General features: G+C 44.6%; 1 protein-coding gene across 1 annotated transcript in view; it reads left to right on the top strand.

Annotated features, from left to right (window-relative positions):
• Positions 1 to 21,004, top strand: part of LOC124722673 — an 88,651-nt gene that overhangs the window by 54,732 nt on the left and 12,915 nt on the right. Inside the window, exon 5 of the mRNA XM_047247817.1 lies at positions 18,149 to 18,357. Coding sequence (XP_047103773.1) covers positions 18,149 to 18,357 — 209 coding nt within the window. The remainder of the gene's footprint in view (positions 1 to 18,148; positions 18,358 to 21,004) is intronic.

Genomic DNA, 21,004 nt, shown 5'->3' with positions numbered 1-21,004 from the left:
ATTTCGAGACACAGTTTCGTCGTGGAATTTATTAAAAGCATCTCGCATTGAAGTACGCGCTTTATTTCGAACTTCTGCTAAACTTTGCCAATCTTGGGGATTTTGCGTTCTTTTAAATTTGACATGGTTCTTTCGTTGCTTCTGCAACAGCGATCTGACCCGTTTTGTGTACCATGGGGATCAGTACCATCGCTTATTAATTCATATGGTACAAATCTCTCAACTGCCGTCGACACTATCTCTTTAAAATCATTCCACATCTTTTCTACGCTTACGTGACCAGATCGGAAGGAGTAGAGACTGTCTCTTACAAAGGCGTTAAAAGTATTTTTAATCAGTTTTAATCAGCTTTTTGAAGTAGATGTACTTCGCGTTTCTATTTGATGGTTGTGAGTGTTAGGGTATTCAGCCTAGCAGCAACTGCCTTGAGGTCGCTAATCCTATTAAGATTTCATATTTTAAGGGAGCTGCCACTCCTCTGGACTTCCACACCTCACTGAAAGTGAGCCCAGCAGAGTTCAAGACAGTATAAAGGAAACGGTCGTTACACTCCATATTAATGTCCTGATGCTTTTGATCAGATAGCGTACTTGAATTGTTCATGAAGTGTCTTAGTACATTGGATATTCTCTCACTAGTAGCCTTAACGCAGATGACTCTTGATCCTGGTAGTGTCAAACATGAGCAACTGTATGCTAAGGATCTCGTAACAATGACTTCGTAACTTACTGACCACGCCTGTAAACACCTCTTTACCAGATGAAAACCACCAGGGTCCAGTTCCTGAAGACACTGCGGATTAGACAGTGTAATTAAGAATGAATCTGCAGGGAAAACCAAATCAAAGACAAGATTTTTGTTCTTTTTAAAAAAATTACTTTGTATTCAGATTCGCTAAAACAGCTCGCGTCGCTAATGTTAAAGACAATGTGGTACACTGTGCAATATCATCCGTTGAATACGGGTACTGCAGTAAGTTACTAAGATTGTTCCTAATTATTCTCGGCTATAGTGGCAATGTTTATGAGCCGTGACTGTGTGGGATAATTAGTTGTAATTTCTGTTACCAGTCGCTTTATTTTTTGTTTTATGATTAATCCAACATAATACAACGCATTTCGAACATGTTCTTTTCATCTTCAGGCGTTTATACATACATACAGAGAAATGTTACTTAAAAATAAATCGTCGTAAACTAGGATTAATCCAGAACTCTTTGTCCATTGTGTTACTGTAGCGGTTGGTGTGGCATTTGGGGGGAGAGGAGGGGGCCAGTGGATGGCCAGAAATCGAAGTCATTGATGTCTTCTGCTGATTTTCTTCCTTGTGGTTGACTGTGTATTTATAGGATGCAGATAGTTTTGCATCAATTGTGAGTTACGAAACTAGCGTGAAAGGCTTTTGAATGACAGTTGATCACTTACGATTTCATCACCTTGCAGCTTCATTTGCATCACTGGTGTAATGGCGGAGCTGTTGATTAATATTACACTATTGCACATTGTATTTTCTCTGATTTCCAAAGTAATTCACTGCACAAATTGCTTCGACATACATGTAAACATTATGCACATAACACAAGATCGCGGCCTTGTAGCATGTGAGTCAGTGTCGATTATAGAGGTTTTGTATCGATATTCTTGGTACTGACAGATTTGTAGTCATTTATTTACATCTACACATCTTCAATCTGTTGCTGGAAATGGCTTAAGACTGTTGAAGAACTTGAGTCTTTGAATTCGATTATCTCATTAAGAATTTTATATCCATGCTTTGTATTATGTATGAAAATTTCCATTTCTTATATGATATCCTTTCTTTTACTTTTCCTATTTTGTATAAAATTTCGAGGTCGTCTTCGATTTTCAAAGGGTGGCTTGTGTCTTTAATGTGAGTGGCTACTGCTAATTTATTTATCGAGCCTGTAGCAGTCTAAACGTTTGTTGAATCGCGTTCTGAAATTTATGCCTGTTTGGCAGATATAATATTTATTACATTAGCTGCAGGTAATTTTCTAAATGTCAGATGCATCAAGACTTGTATCTGGTGGTTTTATATTGTGAATAAGCTTCCCGCTTAGGTTGTTGCTGGTGCTGAAGCTGGTTTTTGCATTTGTGTTTTTGAATAGTCTTGCTAATTTGTCAGATACTATTCCAAGATATGGCATTTTTACATATTTGACTGCTGGGTTACTGTCAGTTGTGAGTGTAGTTAGATGTTATTTGTTCAGTTTATTTTTTATCTGTTGTGACATGGTATTAATTAAGAGAAGGATCATACCCATTGTTTGTTGCGGTATATGTTATGGGTTCTATTTCTTGTTGGAGTTCTGTATGTTGAAGTGGAAATTTATGTGCTCTGTACAGCATTGATCTACAAGCAGCTTTTTGTGGGAGGAGGGATATGTAGAGGAGTTTGGTGTAATGGTGTCGGTGCCAGTAGGTTTTCTATAATCATTGAAAGCTACCTTTTGGTTCTGTTTCTATATGTTTATATCAAGAAAAGGTATGGTGGTGTTCTCTTCCTGTCCAAGGGTGAATTGAATATTTTTATGTATGCTATTGAATTTGTTAAAAAGGTTTGTTACTTCATCCTCCGTGCCATAAAACAGAATGAGGGTGTCATCTACACATCTCTTATAGAATTTAACTTTGCTTGTGACGTTATCGTTTAGTGTCAGTATTTTATTTTCTCTATGGTTGATAAATATTTCAGCTATTAGGCCACTTCCATGTGCTTCCCATAGCTAGTCCTTGGTCCTGCTTGTAAATTTTATTGTTAAAAGAGAAGTAATTATGTGAGAGTACTAAATTAAGTATATCTGTAAGTTCCATGATTTCTGGTTTGCTCATTGTCTTGTTTCTCAATAGGTTAATACTTATCTCAACTGTTTCAGCTACAGGTATATTGCAGTAAAGGTTTAAAATATCTAGGGACAGAAGCTTAGCTTAAGGTGGTACTGTCAAATCTTTCAAACTGATAATAAATTCATAGCTGTTCTTTAAGGAATATGATTTTTCAAATGTGTGTTTTTCTACAAGTATGTCATTTAGTTCTTAGGCTGGGCTTGTTCCTTCTTGCTTCCTTATCTGACGTTCGGTAGAAGATACCTCACTTCTGCAACTTCGTCAAGGTTTGGTGATTAATACGAAGTCTTGCTGTACAACCTGTAGCGCCTCGAAATTTCTTTTCGAGTCTTATTCCCAGAATTAATTTAGACGGAAATTTTCACTGTCGATTGTATTGTCGTCGGCAATAGTTGAAAGTCCTTGTAGTGTTCATTAACTTCCTTTGGTTATCGATGTTTCACCTTTAGTCACAGCCAAACTCACACAGACTGTACTCCATCGTCCCATCTGCCTGAAAATATTAGTTTGTCAGCGGATTTCTTAAAGTACTTCCACCCAACTAACTGTGTTACTTTTCGTTCTCTTATATCGTATTATGATAGAGCGTGAAATCTATTACTCATAAAACTAAATTTTGTGTACTTTTATTGCTGAGATTTCACATCAAGCGATAAACTCGAAAGAAATTAATTAGTATCCCTCTGTTCCTATTCTTCTTCTTTCGCCCTTTCGTTTCATCCTGGCAGTATTCCGTACTTCCTTCAAAAAGCTGAAGATGTAATGTCACTACCACAAGCCACTGGAATACATAGTTCTAAAATCTCACAAATAATGTGTAGTAAAGACTTGCAATGCACACTCGTTTCTCAGAAATCATGTGTTCCACAATCAAAATTTTATCTGTTAATTACTTACTACTACTACTACTACTACTACTACACAATGTTCATCACAGAGATTCTGAGATCACATATGTCACACCAGGTGACACATCTACCTAACTACTCTGAAATTCAGAGTTTCGTGCTTGGCAGTGTTCATCGAACTACCTTCAGTGTGAAACTTCCTGGCAGATTAAAACTGTGTGCCCGACCGAGACTCGAACTCGGGACCTTTGCCTTTCGCGGGCAATTGCTCTACCATCTGAGCTACCGAAGCACGACTCACGCCCGGTACTCACAGCTGTACTTCTGCCGGTATCTCGTCTCCTACCTTCCAAACTTTACAGAAGCTCGCCTGCGAACCTTGCAGAACTGCAAGTTCATTAGGTTCGCAGGAGAGCTTCTGTAAAGTTTGGAAGGTAGGAGACGAGATACTGGCAGAAGTAAAGCTGTGAGTACCGGGCGTGAGTCGTGCTTCGGTAGCTCAGATGGTAGAGCACTTGCCCGCGAAAGACAAAGGTCCCGAGTTCGAGTCTCGGTCGGGCACACAGTTTTAATCTGCCAGGAAGTTTCATATCAGCGCACACTCCGCTGCAGAGTGAAAATCTCATTATGGGTACCTTCAGTGTGTTTATCTATCGTGCGAATCTCGCATAGCACGCGGGAGAAACGAACACTTAGTTTTTCGTGCGAGGTCTAATTTCTCTTACTTTATTGCCACAATCATTTTTCCCTTTGTAGGTGTCCCAACAAAATATTTTAACATACGGAAGAAAAAGGTGGTGATAGACATTTCGTAGAAAGATCTCTCAGCAACTAAACAACCTTGTTTTAGTGACTGCCAGCGTAACAGGCGTACCGTATCCGTGACTCTCTCCCCTATTTCGCGATTATGAAATGCGAGTGCCCTTCTTTGAACATTTTCGATGTTAACCGTCAGTCCTATCTTGTATGGATCGCATATCGTACGGCAGTACTCCAGAACAGGACGGACGAGCGTAGTGCACGCAGTCCGCTTAGTAGATCTGTTAAATCTTCTAAGTCTTCTGTCATTAAAACGCAGTCTGATTTGCCTTCCCAACATCATTTTCTGTCTGATTGCTTCAATTTATGTTGCGGGTTATCGTAATCCCTAAGCATTATTTGACAGACAATTTTTTGTGATCTATCGTGTAACCTGATTTCACTGTCTTCTTTTAGTACTCATGTGGATGACGTCACACTTTTTATAGTGCGTTCCACTGACCCTAAACCACAGCCATTTGCGACTTCAATGGTGTCAAGTTAGAGGTTCGAGGGCTGCTGTTGTTTTGTTTACCAAATTCTCCACCATGATATAATTAACTTACACTCTTCTCCCCCCCCCCCCTCCCGTCCCCCACCTTTCGAAATCAAGTCGTGTCATAGATTGCAGGTTAGTGTGGACAGTTTCATTCACGTAAATGTTATCGTAGGCGAAGCAAACTATTCGTTCGCCGAGGACGATGGAGGAAGTAAAATGTTGCCTGTTAAATCATACGAATCTTTCTTTCCCAGGTCCCACACACATGCCTCAGACGTGGAAAATCAGATGCACATTTTAATTGCTAACAAAAAAAAACAAAAAAAAATGGCTCTGAGCACTATGGCACTTAACATCTGAGGCTATCAGTCCCCTAGACTTGTAACTACTTAAACCCACCTAACCTAAGGACATCACACACATCCATGACCGAGGCAGGATTCGAACCTGCGACCGTAACGGTCGCGCGACTCCAGATTGAAGCACCTAAAACCGCTCGGCCACACCGGCCGGCTAATTGCTAACATGAGTTGCAATAAAATCCAAAACATTTTAAAGAATCCATGACCTATTCCTGTATGGAATTTTTTTTCCTACAAAGTTCTTGGACTGCTAAACTTCACTGTACTGTCAAGAAGACATCTAATATCCAGTAAGGTTGTTGAACACGCGTGCATATGCATCTGAATCCTTTGTGATACTGCAAAGCCAGTGCATTTTAAGATTTTTTACTTTTGTTATTTATCATAGTGCCTCTGAAAAGTGTGTATATTGCATAAAAATGCCAACACTCTGTGAAACGGATACAGCTGACTCCCTTCTTTTTGTTGTCACTACCCAAATTGGTGCTCAGTCCAAAAACACTGTGTCCAAAGGATGTTAAAACCCTAAATCTTGTTCCGGTGCTAGATGTAAAATATTAACTTCACGTTGGAGATAGCTATATGTATTCGTATTTGAAACGCAAAAGCTGACAGCTAAATTAGGTATTTCATTGTTCCCGCTAGTCGGCCGAATTGACTTAGAAAAATTACAGGGAGCCTGAATCAGGATATCTGAATGTTCTGCAAAGCAGGACATAAGGTGTGTAAATATTTACATTGGGTTAGTGTCTACATAGCGTGGTTTCTTGCACTAGCTATTAATTTTGAAGAATAACTTCAAAAAAAGGCATGACCTCGTATTATTTTTCGTCTTATTCATGGATTCACAGTACATCATAGAGCTCATAAGTAGCAGTAACAACAGACCTTCCAGCCTCCGTCCCCAAGGAGCAATTGATGTTCAGCTCAAAAGCCTTTATAGTGTTAGTCGGATTGTAAACCAGATAGAGGGCTGAGTCTTCACTACAAAAAACGCGGGATTCTTTTGTAGAACGCGAAGTAATTCGCCAACGTTCCATAAAGCTTCCATCATATATATATATATATATATATATATATATATATATATATATATATATATATATATATATACACACAATAATGATAGTGAAAACTGCAAAACCACCATAGACTGGTCGTAAATGAACTTCAGCTGAAACAGAGTATACAGTAATGCAAATTGTCAATTGAAGGAACAGCAATGAAAGAACACACGGAGAAGATGTAAGCCACTACTCCCAGCAATAAGATCGGCACTGAATACTACGCAATCATTAGTTTCAAACAAATCTCTAATGTACTACATTTCAGACACTGTCTGTCATTATAAAGCTCTTGCAATCGATAGCAGACAAACGTCACGAGCGAATGGCAGACAGACAAAGGTTGGTTGGTTGGTTGGTTGGTTTGGGGAAGGAGACCAGACAGCGTGGTCATCGGTCTCATCGGATTAGGGAAGGAAGTCGGCCGTGCCCTTTGAGAGGAACCATCCCGGCATTTGCCTGGAGTGATTTAGGGAAATCACGGAAAACCTAAATCAGGATGGCCGGACGCGGGATTGAACCGTCGTCCTCCCGAATGAGAGTCCAGTGTCTAACCACTGCTCCACCTCGCTCGGTCAGACAGACAAATTCCCAGACATAAACCATGGTTAGTGTTAGAAGTGAAGGGACAAGATAAAGAGAAGATGTCGTCTGTACCGTGCAGAGTAACTATCTCGAACATTTAGACGAGCACAATCATCCTGTAATACAGCACCAGCAATTTACTGAAAGGAAAGTCGTCACCCAGACATTTACAAGATGATCTTGCAGTCGGTGATGTGTACCTGCAGTTGGGAGCATTATGGATCCCTCTTTATAAGAGACAGCGTCACAGCCGGCCGCTGTGGTCGAGCGGTTCTAGGCGCACCCCCTGCTGCTACGGTCGCAGGTTCGAATCCTGCCTCGGACATGGATGTGTGTGATGTCCTTAGGTTAGTTAGGTTTAAGTAGTTCTAAGTTGTAGGGGACTGATTCCCTCAGATGTTAAGTCCCATAGTACTTACAGCCATTTAACATACACTGATCAGTCAGAACATTATGACTACCGACTTATTATCGAGATAAACCCGTCCTGGCGATAGGACCATCACCTGGCGACGAATGACTGCTAGTCAGACACAGGCATGGGACATGTATCAGTGAGCGTGCTGTCCGTGTGTAGGGTGGCGAAGGCTCGAGATTTGAGTTCGACCGAGGGTAAGTTGTAACATCCCGGAGGCTCGGCACGAGCATTTCGAAAGCGACACGACTTGTCGGTGTTAGAGGAGCTCTGTGGTAGGCGTTTTCACCACGTGCCGAAACAAATGTGATGACGTCGTAGTTTGGGCAAACTGGTAAAGCAGGACAGGCGGTGAACTGTGGCGCAACTAACATCAGACTTCAACGATGGGCAGAGTGCGTGTGTGTCAGAACACAAAGTGCACCAACATTCCTAACGATGAACCTCCGCAGCCGAAGACCCATGCACTTGCCAATGTTAACACCACGACATCGGCAACGAAGACTGAAATGGGCACGTAACCATCGGCAATGAAAACCGCAGCTCTTGTCTAGTGGCTAGCGGTGCTGCCATGGATCATGGGGTCACAGGTTCGATTCCTTATCGGGTTGGAGATTTTCTCTGCTCGGGGACTGGGTGTTTGTGTTGTCCTCATCATTTCATTCATCATCATCATTCTTGACAGTGGCTAAATTGGACTGTTTCTAGAATGAAATTTTCACTCTACAGCGGAGTGTGCGCTGATAAGAAACTTCCTGTCAGATTAAAACTGTGTGCCGGACCGAGACTCGAACTCGGGACCTTTGCCTTTCGCGGGCAAGTGCTCTACCAACTGAGCTACCCAAGCACGACTCACGCCCCGTCCTCACAGCTTTACTTCTGCCAGTACCTCGTCTCCTACCTTCCAAACTTTGCAGAAACTCTCCTGCGAACCTTGCAGAACTAGCACTCCTGAAAGAAAGGATATTGCGGAGACATGGCTTAGCCACAGCCTGGGGGATGTTTCTAGAATGAAATTTTCACTCTACAGCGGAGTGTGCGCTGATATGAAACTTCCTGGCAGATTAAAACTGTGTGCCGGACGGGGCGTGAGTCGTGCTTGGGTAGCTCAGTTGGTAGAGCACTTGCCCGCGAAAGGCAAAGGTCCCGAGTTCGAGTCTCGGTCCGGCACACAGTTTTAATCTGCCAGGAAGTTTCAGATTGGACTGCGAACAAAAATTGGACTGTGTAAAAACTGGGGCATTGTACTGGCGCTTATGACCGCGCAGTTGAGCGCCCCACTAACCACATATAATCATCATTGGCAACGGACGTTGCTGCAGTGGCAAAACGTTGCATGGTCTGATGAATCCCAATACCTTCATCATCCCGATGAGACGGAAAGAATCCGTCGTCATCCAGGAGGAAAGCTCCTTGATACCTCTACTGCAGGAAGCAGACAAGCTGGTGGCGGCTCCGTTATGCTGTGGGGAACATTCACGTGGTCTCCAAGGAGCCAGAGGAGCTTGCACAAGGCACCGTGACGGCCATGAAGTATCGTACACTGTTGGCAGACCACGTACCCCACTTCATAATGATTATGTCTCCCGACGTCAGTGGCATTTTTCAACGGAATGGTTCGAGGAACACAGTGGTGAGTTCCTATTGATGTTCTGGCTCCCAAGTTGCCAGATCCGAACTCGATCACACACATCTTGGATGTGATTGAAAGTGGTGTCAGAGCTCATTGCCCCCGTCCCCGCAATTTAGGAGAATTAGGTGATTTGTGGGGGCAGATGTGGAGCAAACTCCCTCCAGCGACCTGCCAAGGTCTCATTGTTTCCATGTCACAGTGCGTCGCCGCTGTTACCTGTGCCAAAGGTTGACGTACTGGTTAATAGGTAGATCGTCACAATCTTCTGGCTGATCAGTGTATTAGTCCGGTATTATGGATAATCTATCCATGAATGTAGAGCGGTCGATTTGACAGTGAAACGGAAAAGAAAATTAGCAATGGTACAAGTGCCTCTCCGTCATGCACCAATTGGTGACTTGTGAAGTATGTATGTAGATGTTCACTCCTGGAAATTGAAATAAGAACACCGTGAATTCATTGTCCCAGGAAGGGGAAACTTTATTGACACATTCCTGGGGTCAGATACATCACATGATCACACTGACAGAACCACAGGCACATAGACACAGGCAACAGAGCATGCACAATGTCGGCACTAGTACAGTGTATATCCACCTTTCGCAGCAATGCACGCTGCTATTCTCCCATGGAGACGATCGTAGAGATGCTGGATGTAGTCCTGTGGAACGGCTTGCCATGCCATTTCCACCTGACGCCTCAGTTGGACCAGCGTTCGTGCTGGACGTGCAGACCACGTGAGACGACGCTTCATCCAGTCCCAAACATGCTCAATGGGGGACAGATCCGGAGATCTTGCTGGCCAGGGTAGTTGACTTACACCTTCTAGAGCACGTTGGGTGGCACGGGATACATGCGGACGTGCATTGTCCTGTTGAAACAGCAAGTTCCCTTGCCGGTCTAGGAATGGTAGAACGATGGGTTCGATGACGGTTTGGATGTACCGCGCACTATTCAGTGTCCCCTCGACGATCACCAGTGGTGTACGGCCAGTGTAGGAGATCGCTCCCCACACCATGATGCCGGGTGTTGGCCCTGTGTGCCTCGGTCGTATGCAGTCCTGATTGTGGCGCTCACCTGCACGGCGCCAAACACGCATACGACCATCATTGGCACCAACGCAGAAGCGACTCTCATCGCTTAAGACGACACGTCTCCATTCGTCCCTCCATTCACGCCTGTCGCGACACCACTGGAGGCGGGCTGCACGATGTTGGGGCGTGAGCGGAAGACGGCCTAACGGTGTGCGGGACCGTAGCCCAGCTTCATAGAGACGGTTGCGAATGGTCCTCGCCGATACCCCAGGAGCAACAGTGTCACTAATTTGCTGGGAAGTGGCGGTGCGGTCCCCTACGGCACTGCGTAGGATCCTACGGCCTTGGCGTGCATCCGTGCGTCGCTGCGGTCCGGTCCCAGGTCGACGGGCACGTGCACCTTCCGCCGACCACTGGCGACAACATCGATGTACTGTGGAGACCTCACGCCCCACGTGTTGAGCAATTCGGCGGTACGTCCACCCGGCCTCCCGCATGCCCACTATACGCCCTCGCTCAAAGTCCGTCAACTGCACATACGGTTCACGTCCACGCTGTCGCGGCATGCTACCAGTGTTAAAGACTGCGATGGAGCTCCGTATGCCACGGCAAACTGGCTGACACTGACGGCGGCGGTGCACAAATGCTGCGCAGCTAGCGCCATTCGACGGCCAACACCGCGGTTCCTGGTGTGTCCGCTGTGCCGTGCGTGTGATAATTGCTTGTACAGCCCTCTCGCAGTGTCCGGAGCAAGTATGGTGGGTCTGACACACCGGTGTCAATGTGTTCTTTTTTCCATTTGCAGGAGTGTATATTAGACCACTTAATTGCAACTGTAGTAATAGTTTTATGAATGCCTTAATATTTCTTCGGCCTCAGGCGACAAGGATCCGAGACACTTACCGAAGAAGTTGGTAGCACGGATGTTTTAGATCTGATCTCCGTTGTAGAGGCGCTACACGTACTGCAAAATCCCGTCATCATCTCAGTCTTAAATTTCTTTCCCGTTCCATGCATTTGCTTTATCGTTGATAATACGTATGGCTTCAAAACGTTGCCAGTAGGCGTCATTAATTCTGAAAATAAATTTACGCGAATTTTTCACAATTTACAAGCGTTATATTGCTTTTAACTACACCAATTTTGTAAAATTCATACCAGGTTTCCTTGTTAAGTGATGTTTTTCTGTAGAAAGCAACCTCGCAGCGAACGATCTGAATGTGATGAACATTCTTTCTTGTTTAGAATTGAAACTTATTGAGAAAAAGAACACTTATCACTGTGGCTTGGTTCAAATGGCTCTGAGCACTATGGGACTAGAACGTAGAACGACTTATATCTAACTAACCTAAGGACATCACACACATCCATGCCCGAGGCAGGATTCGAACCTGCAACCGTGGTCACTGTGGCTTGCCAGCCACCTAATGTTACTAGTGCAGTCTACATCTAGGGTTATTGGCTGCGGTTTGTCTCTCACGCAAGTCACATGTCTCAAGACACGTAGTAGCTTGGTCAGCTGTACCATATGGTGTCCAACATGTTTAGTATCTCTTAGAAGACTAAACCTACCAATTTGCTTCAGTCATATTTGTAAGTAATCGCGCACCTTGAACTTTTTATGCATGGATTTTTTATTTTAATTTCTATTCGTAATTCTAAAGCAATAGCATTCAGAAGTTCTGCTATTTGTTGAAAATTATGGTTACAATAGCTGTCGTTTAGCGAGGCGGGTGATTTCTTAAGTCTTCAGTGACATTTTACAGAGCTAATAAAGAGACCTGCCGTCTACCTCCAACTACACGAACACGTGGAGCACTATTTTTCTTTTTTATTTATTCCGATTTTCATGCGAATAAAGCTCTTTTGCGACAGCCACACGTAAGGATTCTTGGACCGTAGTTCTTGTAAGATCCCGTCGGCACGTGCGCGGTGGCATTGATTGGATGAAATTGAATACAGGCGCAGACGGCTGCTTCTCGGCAAGAACGACGTCGAGAGATGCCTTTGTGCTTGACCTTAGGAAGCATCGAGCTTCCACGCGTTGCTTCCCACAAAGGCTGTCAACGAGATAAAAATCAGAACGCTGAGAGGAAACTACGCCAGAAAACTTCTGAATTATACAGTCCTTCTTGTAGCGAGCATACTATCCACATTTACGTGAAAGTACTAATGGCAAATATTTCGTGGAGTATATTCAATTAAAGTTTCAATGTTCACTTCAAGCAAAAAATTTTTTTTTCTTTTGGGATTACTTTCACTGACATTCACAGATTTGACAACATCGGACAAAAGTTTCGTAATTCGATCTGTGGCTTATGATGCATTAAACATACAAACACTAAAATAAAATGGCTCAAGTGGCCTTGAGGACTACGGGACTTAACATCTGAGGTCATCAGTCCCCTAGACCTTAGAACTACTTAAACCTAACTAACCTAAGGACATCACACACATCCATACCCGAGGCAGGATTCGAACCTGCGACCGTAGAGGTCGCACGGTTCCAGACTGAAGCGCCTAGAACCGCTCGGCCACAGCGGCCGGCAAACACTAAAATAACGTGAAGTATTAGCATGCTCGTAATTCACTAGTAATGTATGCATTACTACTTAATCGGCATTAAGAACACAAATTGCAACGTACTAGCAAAAGAGAACAAAATTAACAGAATATTTGTACTCTGTGCTGATAAAGGGAGGAGTATGACATACTCCAATTACCTTTAAAGCGTTTCCAAAATTTCCGCTCTTTTTACGGGGCGAGCTCTGGCATTCGATCCAAGAGGAAGATAAAATCACGTAACGGATTACAGTACACACTGTCTGCATCTTTTCTCAAGTGCAACAAAGACACGCTGTCTTTTCTAAGGTACTTCACAGACGTGAAGATGTTTGTCCTCTTGGAAGAAAGCGATTATATTGTAATTTGGAAACGTAAGGACAAACAATCTGTCGTGCACGTTTACTTAGTTACAGAAAATGATACCAAAGACCACCTTCTTGCTAATGGTACGGAAAACGTTCATACCATTCATTTCACGTGTTATGTTGGGAAGTGATAAAAACTTTATTCGATCGTTTCGTAGGTCTTACGACAATTTAGTACCAACGGTACGTAAAAATTTATGACAAAATGGTAAAATGGCTCTGAGCACTATAGGACTTAACATACGTGGTCATCAGTCCCCTACACTTAGAACTACTTAAACCTAACCAACCTAAGGACATCACACGCATCCATGCCAGAGATAGGATTCGAACCTGCGACCGTAGCGGTCGTGCGGTTCCAGACTGAAGCGCCTAGAACAGCTCGGCCACAGCGGCAGGCAGATTTGACACAGGTGGTGTGGCAGTGGTAGGTGTTCTGGAACTTGGCCTAAAACCACAAACACACAGATGTATAATTGCTGTCAGTCAGTTCTAAGAGAAAATACCATCTCCCTAACAAAGAGCGTAATGCTGCGTCTAATGCTCCCTGAACAGTATCGTCTCGCAGGTAGCGTATCAGTTTTAAACTCGCGACATACCAAATAATCTGAATTAGATGTGCACATGTCTCTGTCGATATGGGACTACCCCTTTCTCATAAGCTGCGCGTGTCTATTGTACTTCCACAACCATTTGAGATTATGGGCAAACTAAATAGATCCTAACCCCCACCTAGGGCGAACTCAAATCGTTCATGTGTTGAGCTCCTTCCTACACGCATATCTGTAGGAAAATTTTTCTACGTTTCAAAGCACTTTTTATACGTTTCAAAGCATGGTGACCTGAACTCATTTGAATTCACGGAATAATGGGTAATGGCGTTGGATTTCAGACCGCCAAAAAATGAAAATCAAAAATTTCGTATGGAGTAAGACTTCCTATTCCAGAAGTGGTGTAAATATAATAAAAATAAGAGCAAAGTAAACTGGTTCAGAGTCGATATAGGGTGCTTAATATCATTTCTCTATACTGTCATACAGCCTCCTGTTGGATTGACAGCTTATATTTTATACCTACGAAAAATGTGAGAAAATGATCACAAAATGGAGAAATATGCCTTCATTATTTGCCACTAGAAAAGGCATCATCAAATGAAGCGACGAACTGAGTTACCTACACCATGTTTCCTAACGGCACGAACATATTCAGGATATTTTACTTTGTTCCCAATAAACGTGACGATTTCTCGCTGAAACCAGTTGCACAAAATTAGATAACTGGAACTATAGAAAGGTTTGTACTCATTAGTTTAGATCGTACAGAATATTTTGTGCCCTCCTGCGAATCACATTTCGCGAGCATTCACTCTGCCATTTGTATGTCTTCACTCTCCGCTGTCGGCCTGTACTTCAGTATATTGGCATCAGCTGTACAAGGGTTTGTCTATTCGCTCTTTGATTGAGGAACTGCAGTGCCAATTGTCGTAATTACCGAAATCTAAAATTCATTTTAATATCACCTGAGAGTAGATGTTCATTTAGCTTCGCTGCTCATCCACGAATAAGTATCTTACATGACGGACTGCATCTTTGACCGATTAATCGTGCAATCAACGAAAAAGTTCTCAGTTTCTTGAACTGACTGTATTTAGCTAACTACTACAGCAGCAATATTTTCACGGTAGCGCAACTATAAGAACTGTAAATTAAATAGTGAATAGCGCTGTATCGTGGAGCAACTTAGTTTTAATTAGTTTTGAGTAATTTTCTATTTTGAGAAGTATGGTTTCTGCTTAGTTCTGCAGTGTAATCGAAAACGATTGACTTAATATTTACGGCCGTTGAATACGGCGCACCACCGTCGCGGGGCAGTCTGGTCTGCTGCGAGTACATTTGCAGTTGTATGGTTGGTTTAGCTTTCAAGTGGCCTTCAAATGTCCGTCCGCTGGCCCCCTGCCCCCGTTCATTACATGGTTCAAATGGCTCTGAGCACTATGGGACTTAACATCTGAGATCATCAGTCCCCTCGAACTTAGAACTACTTAAACCTAACTAACCTAAGGACATCACACACATCCATGCCCGAGGCAGGATTCGAACCTGCGACCGTAGCAGTCGCGCGGTTCCGGACTGAAGCGCCTAGAACCGCTCGGCCACAACGGCCGGCCGTTCATTATATGACAGCAGGAGATTTTGTTGCAGTTCATCTGCGAACTTAAACGATATTGCAGCCATTAGAGTGAACTCGCTATTATATTACATTAAACATACCTGCTACCGAGTACTTGCGCAGAGAATGACTTAGAACTTAAATCTATTTGGTGTTTAGCTAGTTGCGGGCAACAGCTGTATATAAGCGCTAAAAAACGATCTTACGTTACGCAGTGCCACAGAATGGGTCTGGCTTAAAGAAGTGGGCACTTTTAGTACTTAACCATGCGATTTATAAGTAGATGCCCTCGCTTTTTACTAAAGTGCGCTGCGTATTTGCCCTTCTACAATTGAATTCAATGGCAGAAGGTACTTAGAATTGTTCCACACATTAAGGTTCCTTCCCGTTTTATTGGTGTCTGGAGCGTAAGATGAACGACAGCTTAAATGTATCTTTACGCACTGTGATCAGTATAATCTTGTTTTCACAGTCCACCCTAGAGAGATGTAGGAGGTTCTATTATATTCATAGATTCATCAATATCATTTCTTTAAACTATAAAGCTGACTTTCATGGAATACATGATGTGAAGGACAATCAAACAACTTAAAATCAAAGATGGCAAAACAGTCTACCTTAAACTGAGTGAAATTTCAAATCCGCAATAGCTGTTTGTGATTTCCCTAAAGTTCTAAATTATGTAAAGGTTCCTTAGCTATGGCTGCCCGACCTGTAAGGTAATTTGTGTTTCATGGAATAGTTTACATCTAGCGTAAAACATCTCCCAGCTCATTCTTTTCATCATTTCCATGGCGCTCTTCTGTGAGTTAAACTTGTCTATTCGAGCAGTTATTCCTTGTGTACGTTAGGTATCCGCGGTTGTCTATTGGTACGGATCTCATGCACTCGAACAATATACTAAGAGGAGCCGCAGTAATACTTTGATGACAATGTCCTTGTTTAACTTGAAATATTTTTCCAGTATCATACGAATGAAAAAAATTCTGCTGCATGATTTCATACTGTTCAGTGTATCCGATCAACCCAGTTCATATCTCCTCAAATTTATACCAAGAAGAGACTTGTTGGCAGTTCAAAACTGTGTGCCGGACCGGGGCTGGAACCCATTACACCAACGAATCTGTAAGACTGAGAAATGGTACTGTAGCTTTTCCGTTTTGTGTAGTGCAGAATTTTACATTTCTGAACATTTAAAGCAAATCGCCAATCTCAGTACAGGTTTGAAATCTTATAAAGAGCTGTATGATTTGTAAGAGATATGAGGAGATTGTCTGCTAGGTCATTAATGTACGACACTAACAGTAAGCATCCCAAGATACACTACTGGCCATTAAAATTGCTACACCACGAAGATAACATGCTACAGACGCGAAAATTAACCGACTGGAAGAAGATGCTGTGATATACGAATGATTAGCTTGTCAGAGCAATCAGACAAGGTTGACGCCGGTGGCGACACCTACAACGTGCTAACATGAGGAAAGTTTCCGACCGATTTCTCATACACAAACAGCAGTTGACCGGCGTTGCCTCGTGAAACGATGTTGTGCTGCCTCGTGTAAGGAGGAGAAATGCGTACCATCACGTTTCCGACTTTGATAAAGGTCGGATTGTAGCCTATCACGATTGCGGTTCATCGTATCGCGACATTGCTGCTCGCGTTGGTCGAGATCCAAAGACTGTTAGAAGAATATGGAATCGGTGGGTTCAGGAGGGTAATACGGAACACCATGCTGGATCCCAACGGCCTCGGATCACTAGCAGTCGAGATGACAGGCATCTTATCCAAATGGCTGTAACGGATCGTGCAGCCACGTCTCGATCCCTGAGTCAACAGATGGGGACGTTTGCAAGACAACAACCATCTGCACGAACAGTTCGACGACGTTTGCAGCAGCATGGACTATCAGCTCGGAGACCGTGGCTGCGGTTACCCTTGACGCTGCATCACAGACAGGAGCGCCTGCGATGGTGTACTTAACGACGAACCTGGGTGCACGAATGGCAAAACGTCATTTTTTCGGACGAATCCAGGTTCTGTTTATAGCATTATGATGGTCGCATCCGTTTTTGGCGACATCGCGGTGAACGCACATTGGAAGCGTGTATTCATCGCCGTACTGGCGTATCACCCGGCGTGATGGTATGGAGTGTCATTGGTTACACGTCTCTGTCACCTCTTGTTAGAATTGACGGCACTTTGAACTGTGGACGTTACGTTTCAGATGTGTTACGACATGTGGCTCTACCCTTGATTTGATCCATGCGAAACCCTACATTTCAGCAGGATAATGCGCGCCCGCATGTTCCAGATCCTGTACGGGCCTTTCTGGATACAGAAAATGTTCGACTGGTGCCCTGGGCAGCACATTCTCCAGATCTCTCACCAACTGAAAAAATCTGGTCAATGGTGGCCGAGCAACTGGCTCGTCACAATACGCCAGTCACTACTCTTGATGAACTGTGGTACAGTGTTGAAGCTGCATGGGCAGTTGTACCTGTACACGCCATCCATGCTCTGTTTGACTCAATGCCCAGGCGTATAAAGGCCGTTATTACGGCGAGAGGTGGTTGTTCTGGGTAGTGATTTCTCAGGATCTATGCACCCAAATTGCGTCAAAATGTAATCACATGTCAGTTCTAGTATAATATATTTGTCCAATGAATACCCGTTTATCATCTGTATTTCTTCTTGGTGTAGCAATTTTAATGGCCAGTAGTGTACTTCCCTGGCGCATGAGTGAAGTTACGGATTCTCCCTCAAAGATGTGCTACGTACTCCCTACTAAGAAATTCTTAAGTCACAACTTCAACATGACACCACTGACGAGCATACTTCGGTTAATAAGCGTTCGTCTGGTACAATTTCTGTGTAACCAAAAGCGGTGTATGGCGAAATATTTGTGGGGTGGCTTTGCAACGACAGGTTGATGTGTTGTAGACACGACGTCGCCGTCGCAGATGCTGTTATTCAACGGACTGTACGTCTGGGGCCGGTGGGCTGTGCCCTTCAGCCGCGTGGCTGAGCCGCAGCCGTTCCACAAGACAGGCTCTGCTGAGGTGTTTGCGCCTATGGTCCGCGCTGCCGGCTCCATCCGGGGAGGCAACCTGACCGACCTCGACGCCGTTGCGGTGGAGTTTCCATATGAGGTACTGTACGTCTTCACCGAATATGCACTCGTTAGAGATGTCAGCAGGCATGAATATTCACACCTTCTGTTACACATTCACAACTTCACTGTTTAATCTTATTCACTGGCCGAAAAAAAAAATCACAGACCAAGGAGGAGCGGTGTGACAAAAACGAATGTTGAAAGGCTTGTCTCTAAATCTGAAAGATGTGTATTAAAATTTCGCTCCAGCCGCGGAAGAGTGGAGCTACTAGCGTAACTGTGAGGATCAAATCAGGTTTGCTTTAAATTTACTCTGTAACGGTAGTGACATGGTGAGTTGACATTGTATTGTATTGTATTGTATTGTATGTTAACCGGGGACCTAGAAACGACGGAGAGGCTCCGTCCACGCCGCAGCCGTAGTTGTCCACAACCCCACGACTACTACCGCAGTCCACTTCACCCCTCCGCCGCCCCACACCGAACCCAGGGTTATTGTGCGGTTCGGCCCCCGGTGGACCCCGCCCCCCCCCCCTCCCAGGGAACGTCTCACACCAGACGAGTGTAACCGCTATATTTGCGTGGTAGAGTAATGGTGGTGTACGCGTACGTGGAGAACTTGATTGCGCAGCAATCGCCGACATAGTGTAACTGAGGCGGAATAAGGGGAACCAGCCCGCATTCACCGAGGCAGATGGAAAACCGCCTAAAAACCATCCACAGACTGGCCGGTTCACCGGACCTCGACACAAATCCGCCGGACGGATTCGTGCCTGGGATCGGCGCTCCTTCCCGCCCGGAAAGCCGTGCGTCAGACCGCACGGCCAACCGGGCGGGCGAGTTGACATTAGTCAAGAAAAAGTGACAAAGACGCAATTATCATTACCGCACTGAGTTTGAACTAAGTCGTGATATAGGGCAACTAGAAGCAGAATGTTTCTTCTGCATTATTGCAGAGAGACTTCGCAAGAATGCAGCCACTGCACAAAATTGCTGACAGCGACGGTCACGAGAATGTAGGGTCGCAAGAAGACCGGACTCCAGCCGGCCACGTGGTACTACCGAGAGCGAAGACCGTAGTGCTCGACGTATGGGTCTCGCGCATCTTACTGCATCTGCAGCAGCAATTTTCATCACCCCCCCACCCCCATCTCAACCCTCCCTAGGGGCGCACCGCTCTTTGCCAGGTTCGCGGTTGGCTACCACGGGGCCTCAGCCTTTGTAGCATCTTTCCCCTTCCATGCTACATGTCTGTCCTCTTGCTGTTCTTTTCCCTCTGCCTTGGGGAACATGCCTGAGTTGTTTCTGGAAACGAATTCCGCATTTTCGGTAGTCAGTATCAGAAAACTCTCCACTGTTTTTTATTCTTTTCTTCTTTCACTTCCACCTTCTCCTGTCCTTCCTCCGTTTGAGGCTCCTCTTTTTCTTCGTCCTCACTGTGCGCTCCTGAAGGCGATCCCACGCATCTGACGAGTGATAGTTGACTGTGTAACGCGTAATTCCCAGCCCCAGGTCGACAGGTAGAGTTCGCATGCACCCCCTGGTACAGGTCAGGCCCAGGGAGCGGTGACTGCGTGGGCTGCTACCTTCCCAAATTGCCGACTGTCAGGTGTTCTGGAGGTGCGACCAGAGGTGTGAACAGTCACCTAAAGCGCGTGCACCCCATTCTGAAGGGGGCCCCATTTGGAAGGAGCGCCATCAGAGATGCTGGCAATCATGGAGGTTTTCTCACACTGAGCGAATCATCTTCACATTCAACGGCTACGAAATGGAATGAGGCTAAAGCTTCAAAGACCCTCCCACATGCACCACGGTTCCCCGTGGTTTCACATACTGATGACAGTCAGCCCTTTTCCACAGTAAATCTGTTCAGTATTCAGAAAAGTGCTGAAGCAATTGCTGGCCATGTGAAATCCTGCTCTAGTTTACGCAGTAGCACTTTGCTTTTGGAAACTGCTTCTGATTCTAAAGCACAACTGCATGCAGCTTCGCTCCTCCATGCCTATCCTATTCGTGTCGAGGCCCATCAAAGGCTGAATTCTTCATGTAGTGTTATCTACACTAGGCTGCTCGATGGTCTGACCGAGGCAAAAATCCAAACGCACCTCTTTGATCAGGGTGTCATTGCAGTACACTGGGTGTCTCCTTAGTGCCCACATGCTCTCTCTCTCTCTCTCTCTCTCTCTCTCTCTCTCTCTCTCTCTCTCTCTCTCTCTCTCTCTCTATCTCTCTCCCTCTCTCTTGGTAGAGTGTTTCTTCCATCAAAGATCAAATCAGGTTATGAAGTTATCGCAGTCAGGCCGTTAATACTGAATCCGATGCACTGCTGCCAGTGTCATCGTTACAGCCACAGTCGAGAGTCCTATAGACACCCAGGCCAATGTGTAAGCTGTGGTAGGGATGCATGAGGGCGCTTGTCCTCCTCCTCCTCCTCCCCACTGCACCAACTGCAATGGCGACCCTGCCGCCTTCTCCCGCAACTGTCCAGTATATCTGGATGAGCGGGCTGTCCAGGAGATCCGGATGAAGGAAAAGTGCCTTATCCGGTCGCTCGCAATTTGTTTGCTAGTAGGAAACCTTGCATTCTACCATCTGGCACCTACAGTACTGTTCTTGTTACATTTCGCTCCGTGAAGGATATGACAACGCAGACATGCGACCTCAAATTTAACACCACGGTTGTG

This window comes from Schistocerca piceifrons, chromosome X, assembly GCF_021461385.2.
Source record: "Schistocerca piceifrons isolate TAMUIC-IGC-003096 chromosome X, iqSchPice1.1, whole genome shotgun sequence".
In the NCBI taxonomy this organism is placed as follows: domain Eukaryota; kingdom Metazoa; phylum Arthropoda; class Insecta; order Orthoptera; family Acrididae; genus Schistocerca; species Schistocerca piceifrons.
The sequence above is the reverse complement of the archived record's forward strand: the minus strand, read 5'-3'. Positions and strand labels throughout refer to the sequence as shown.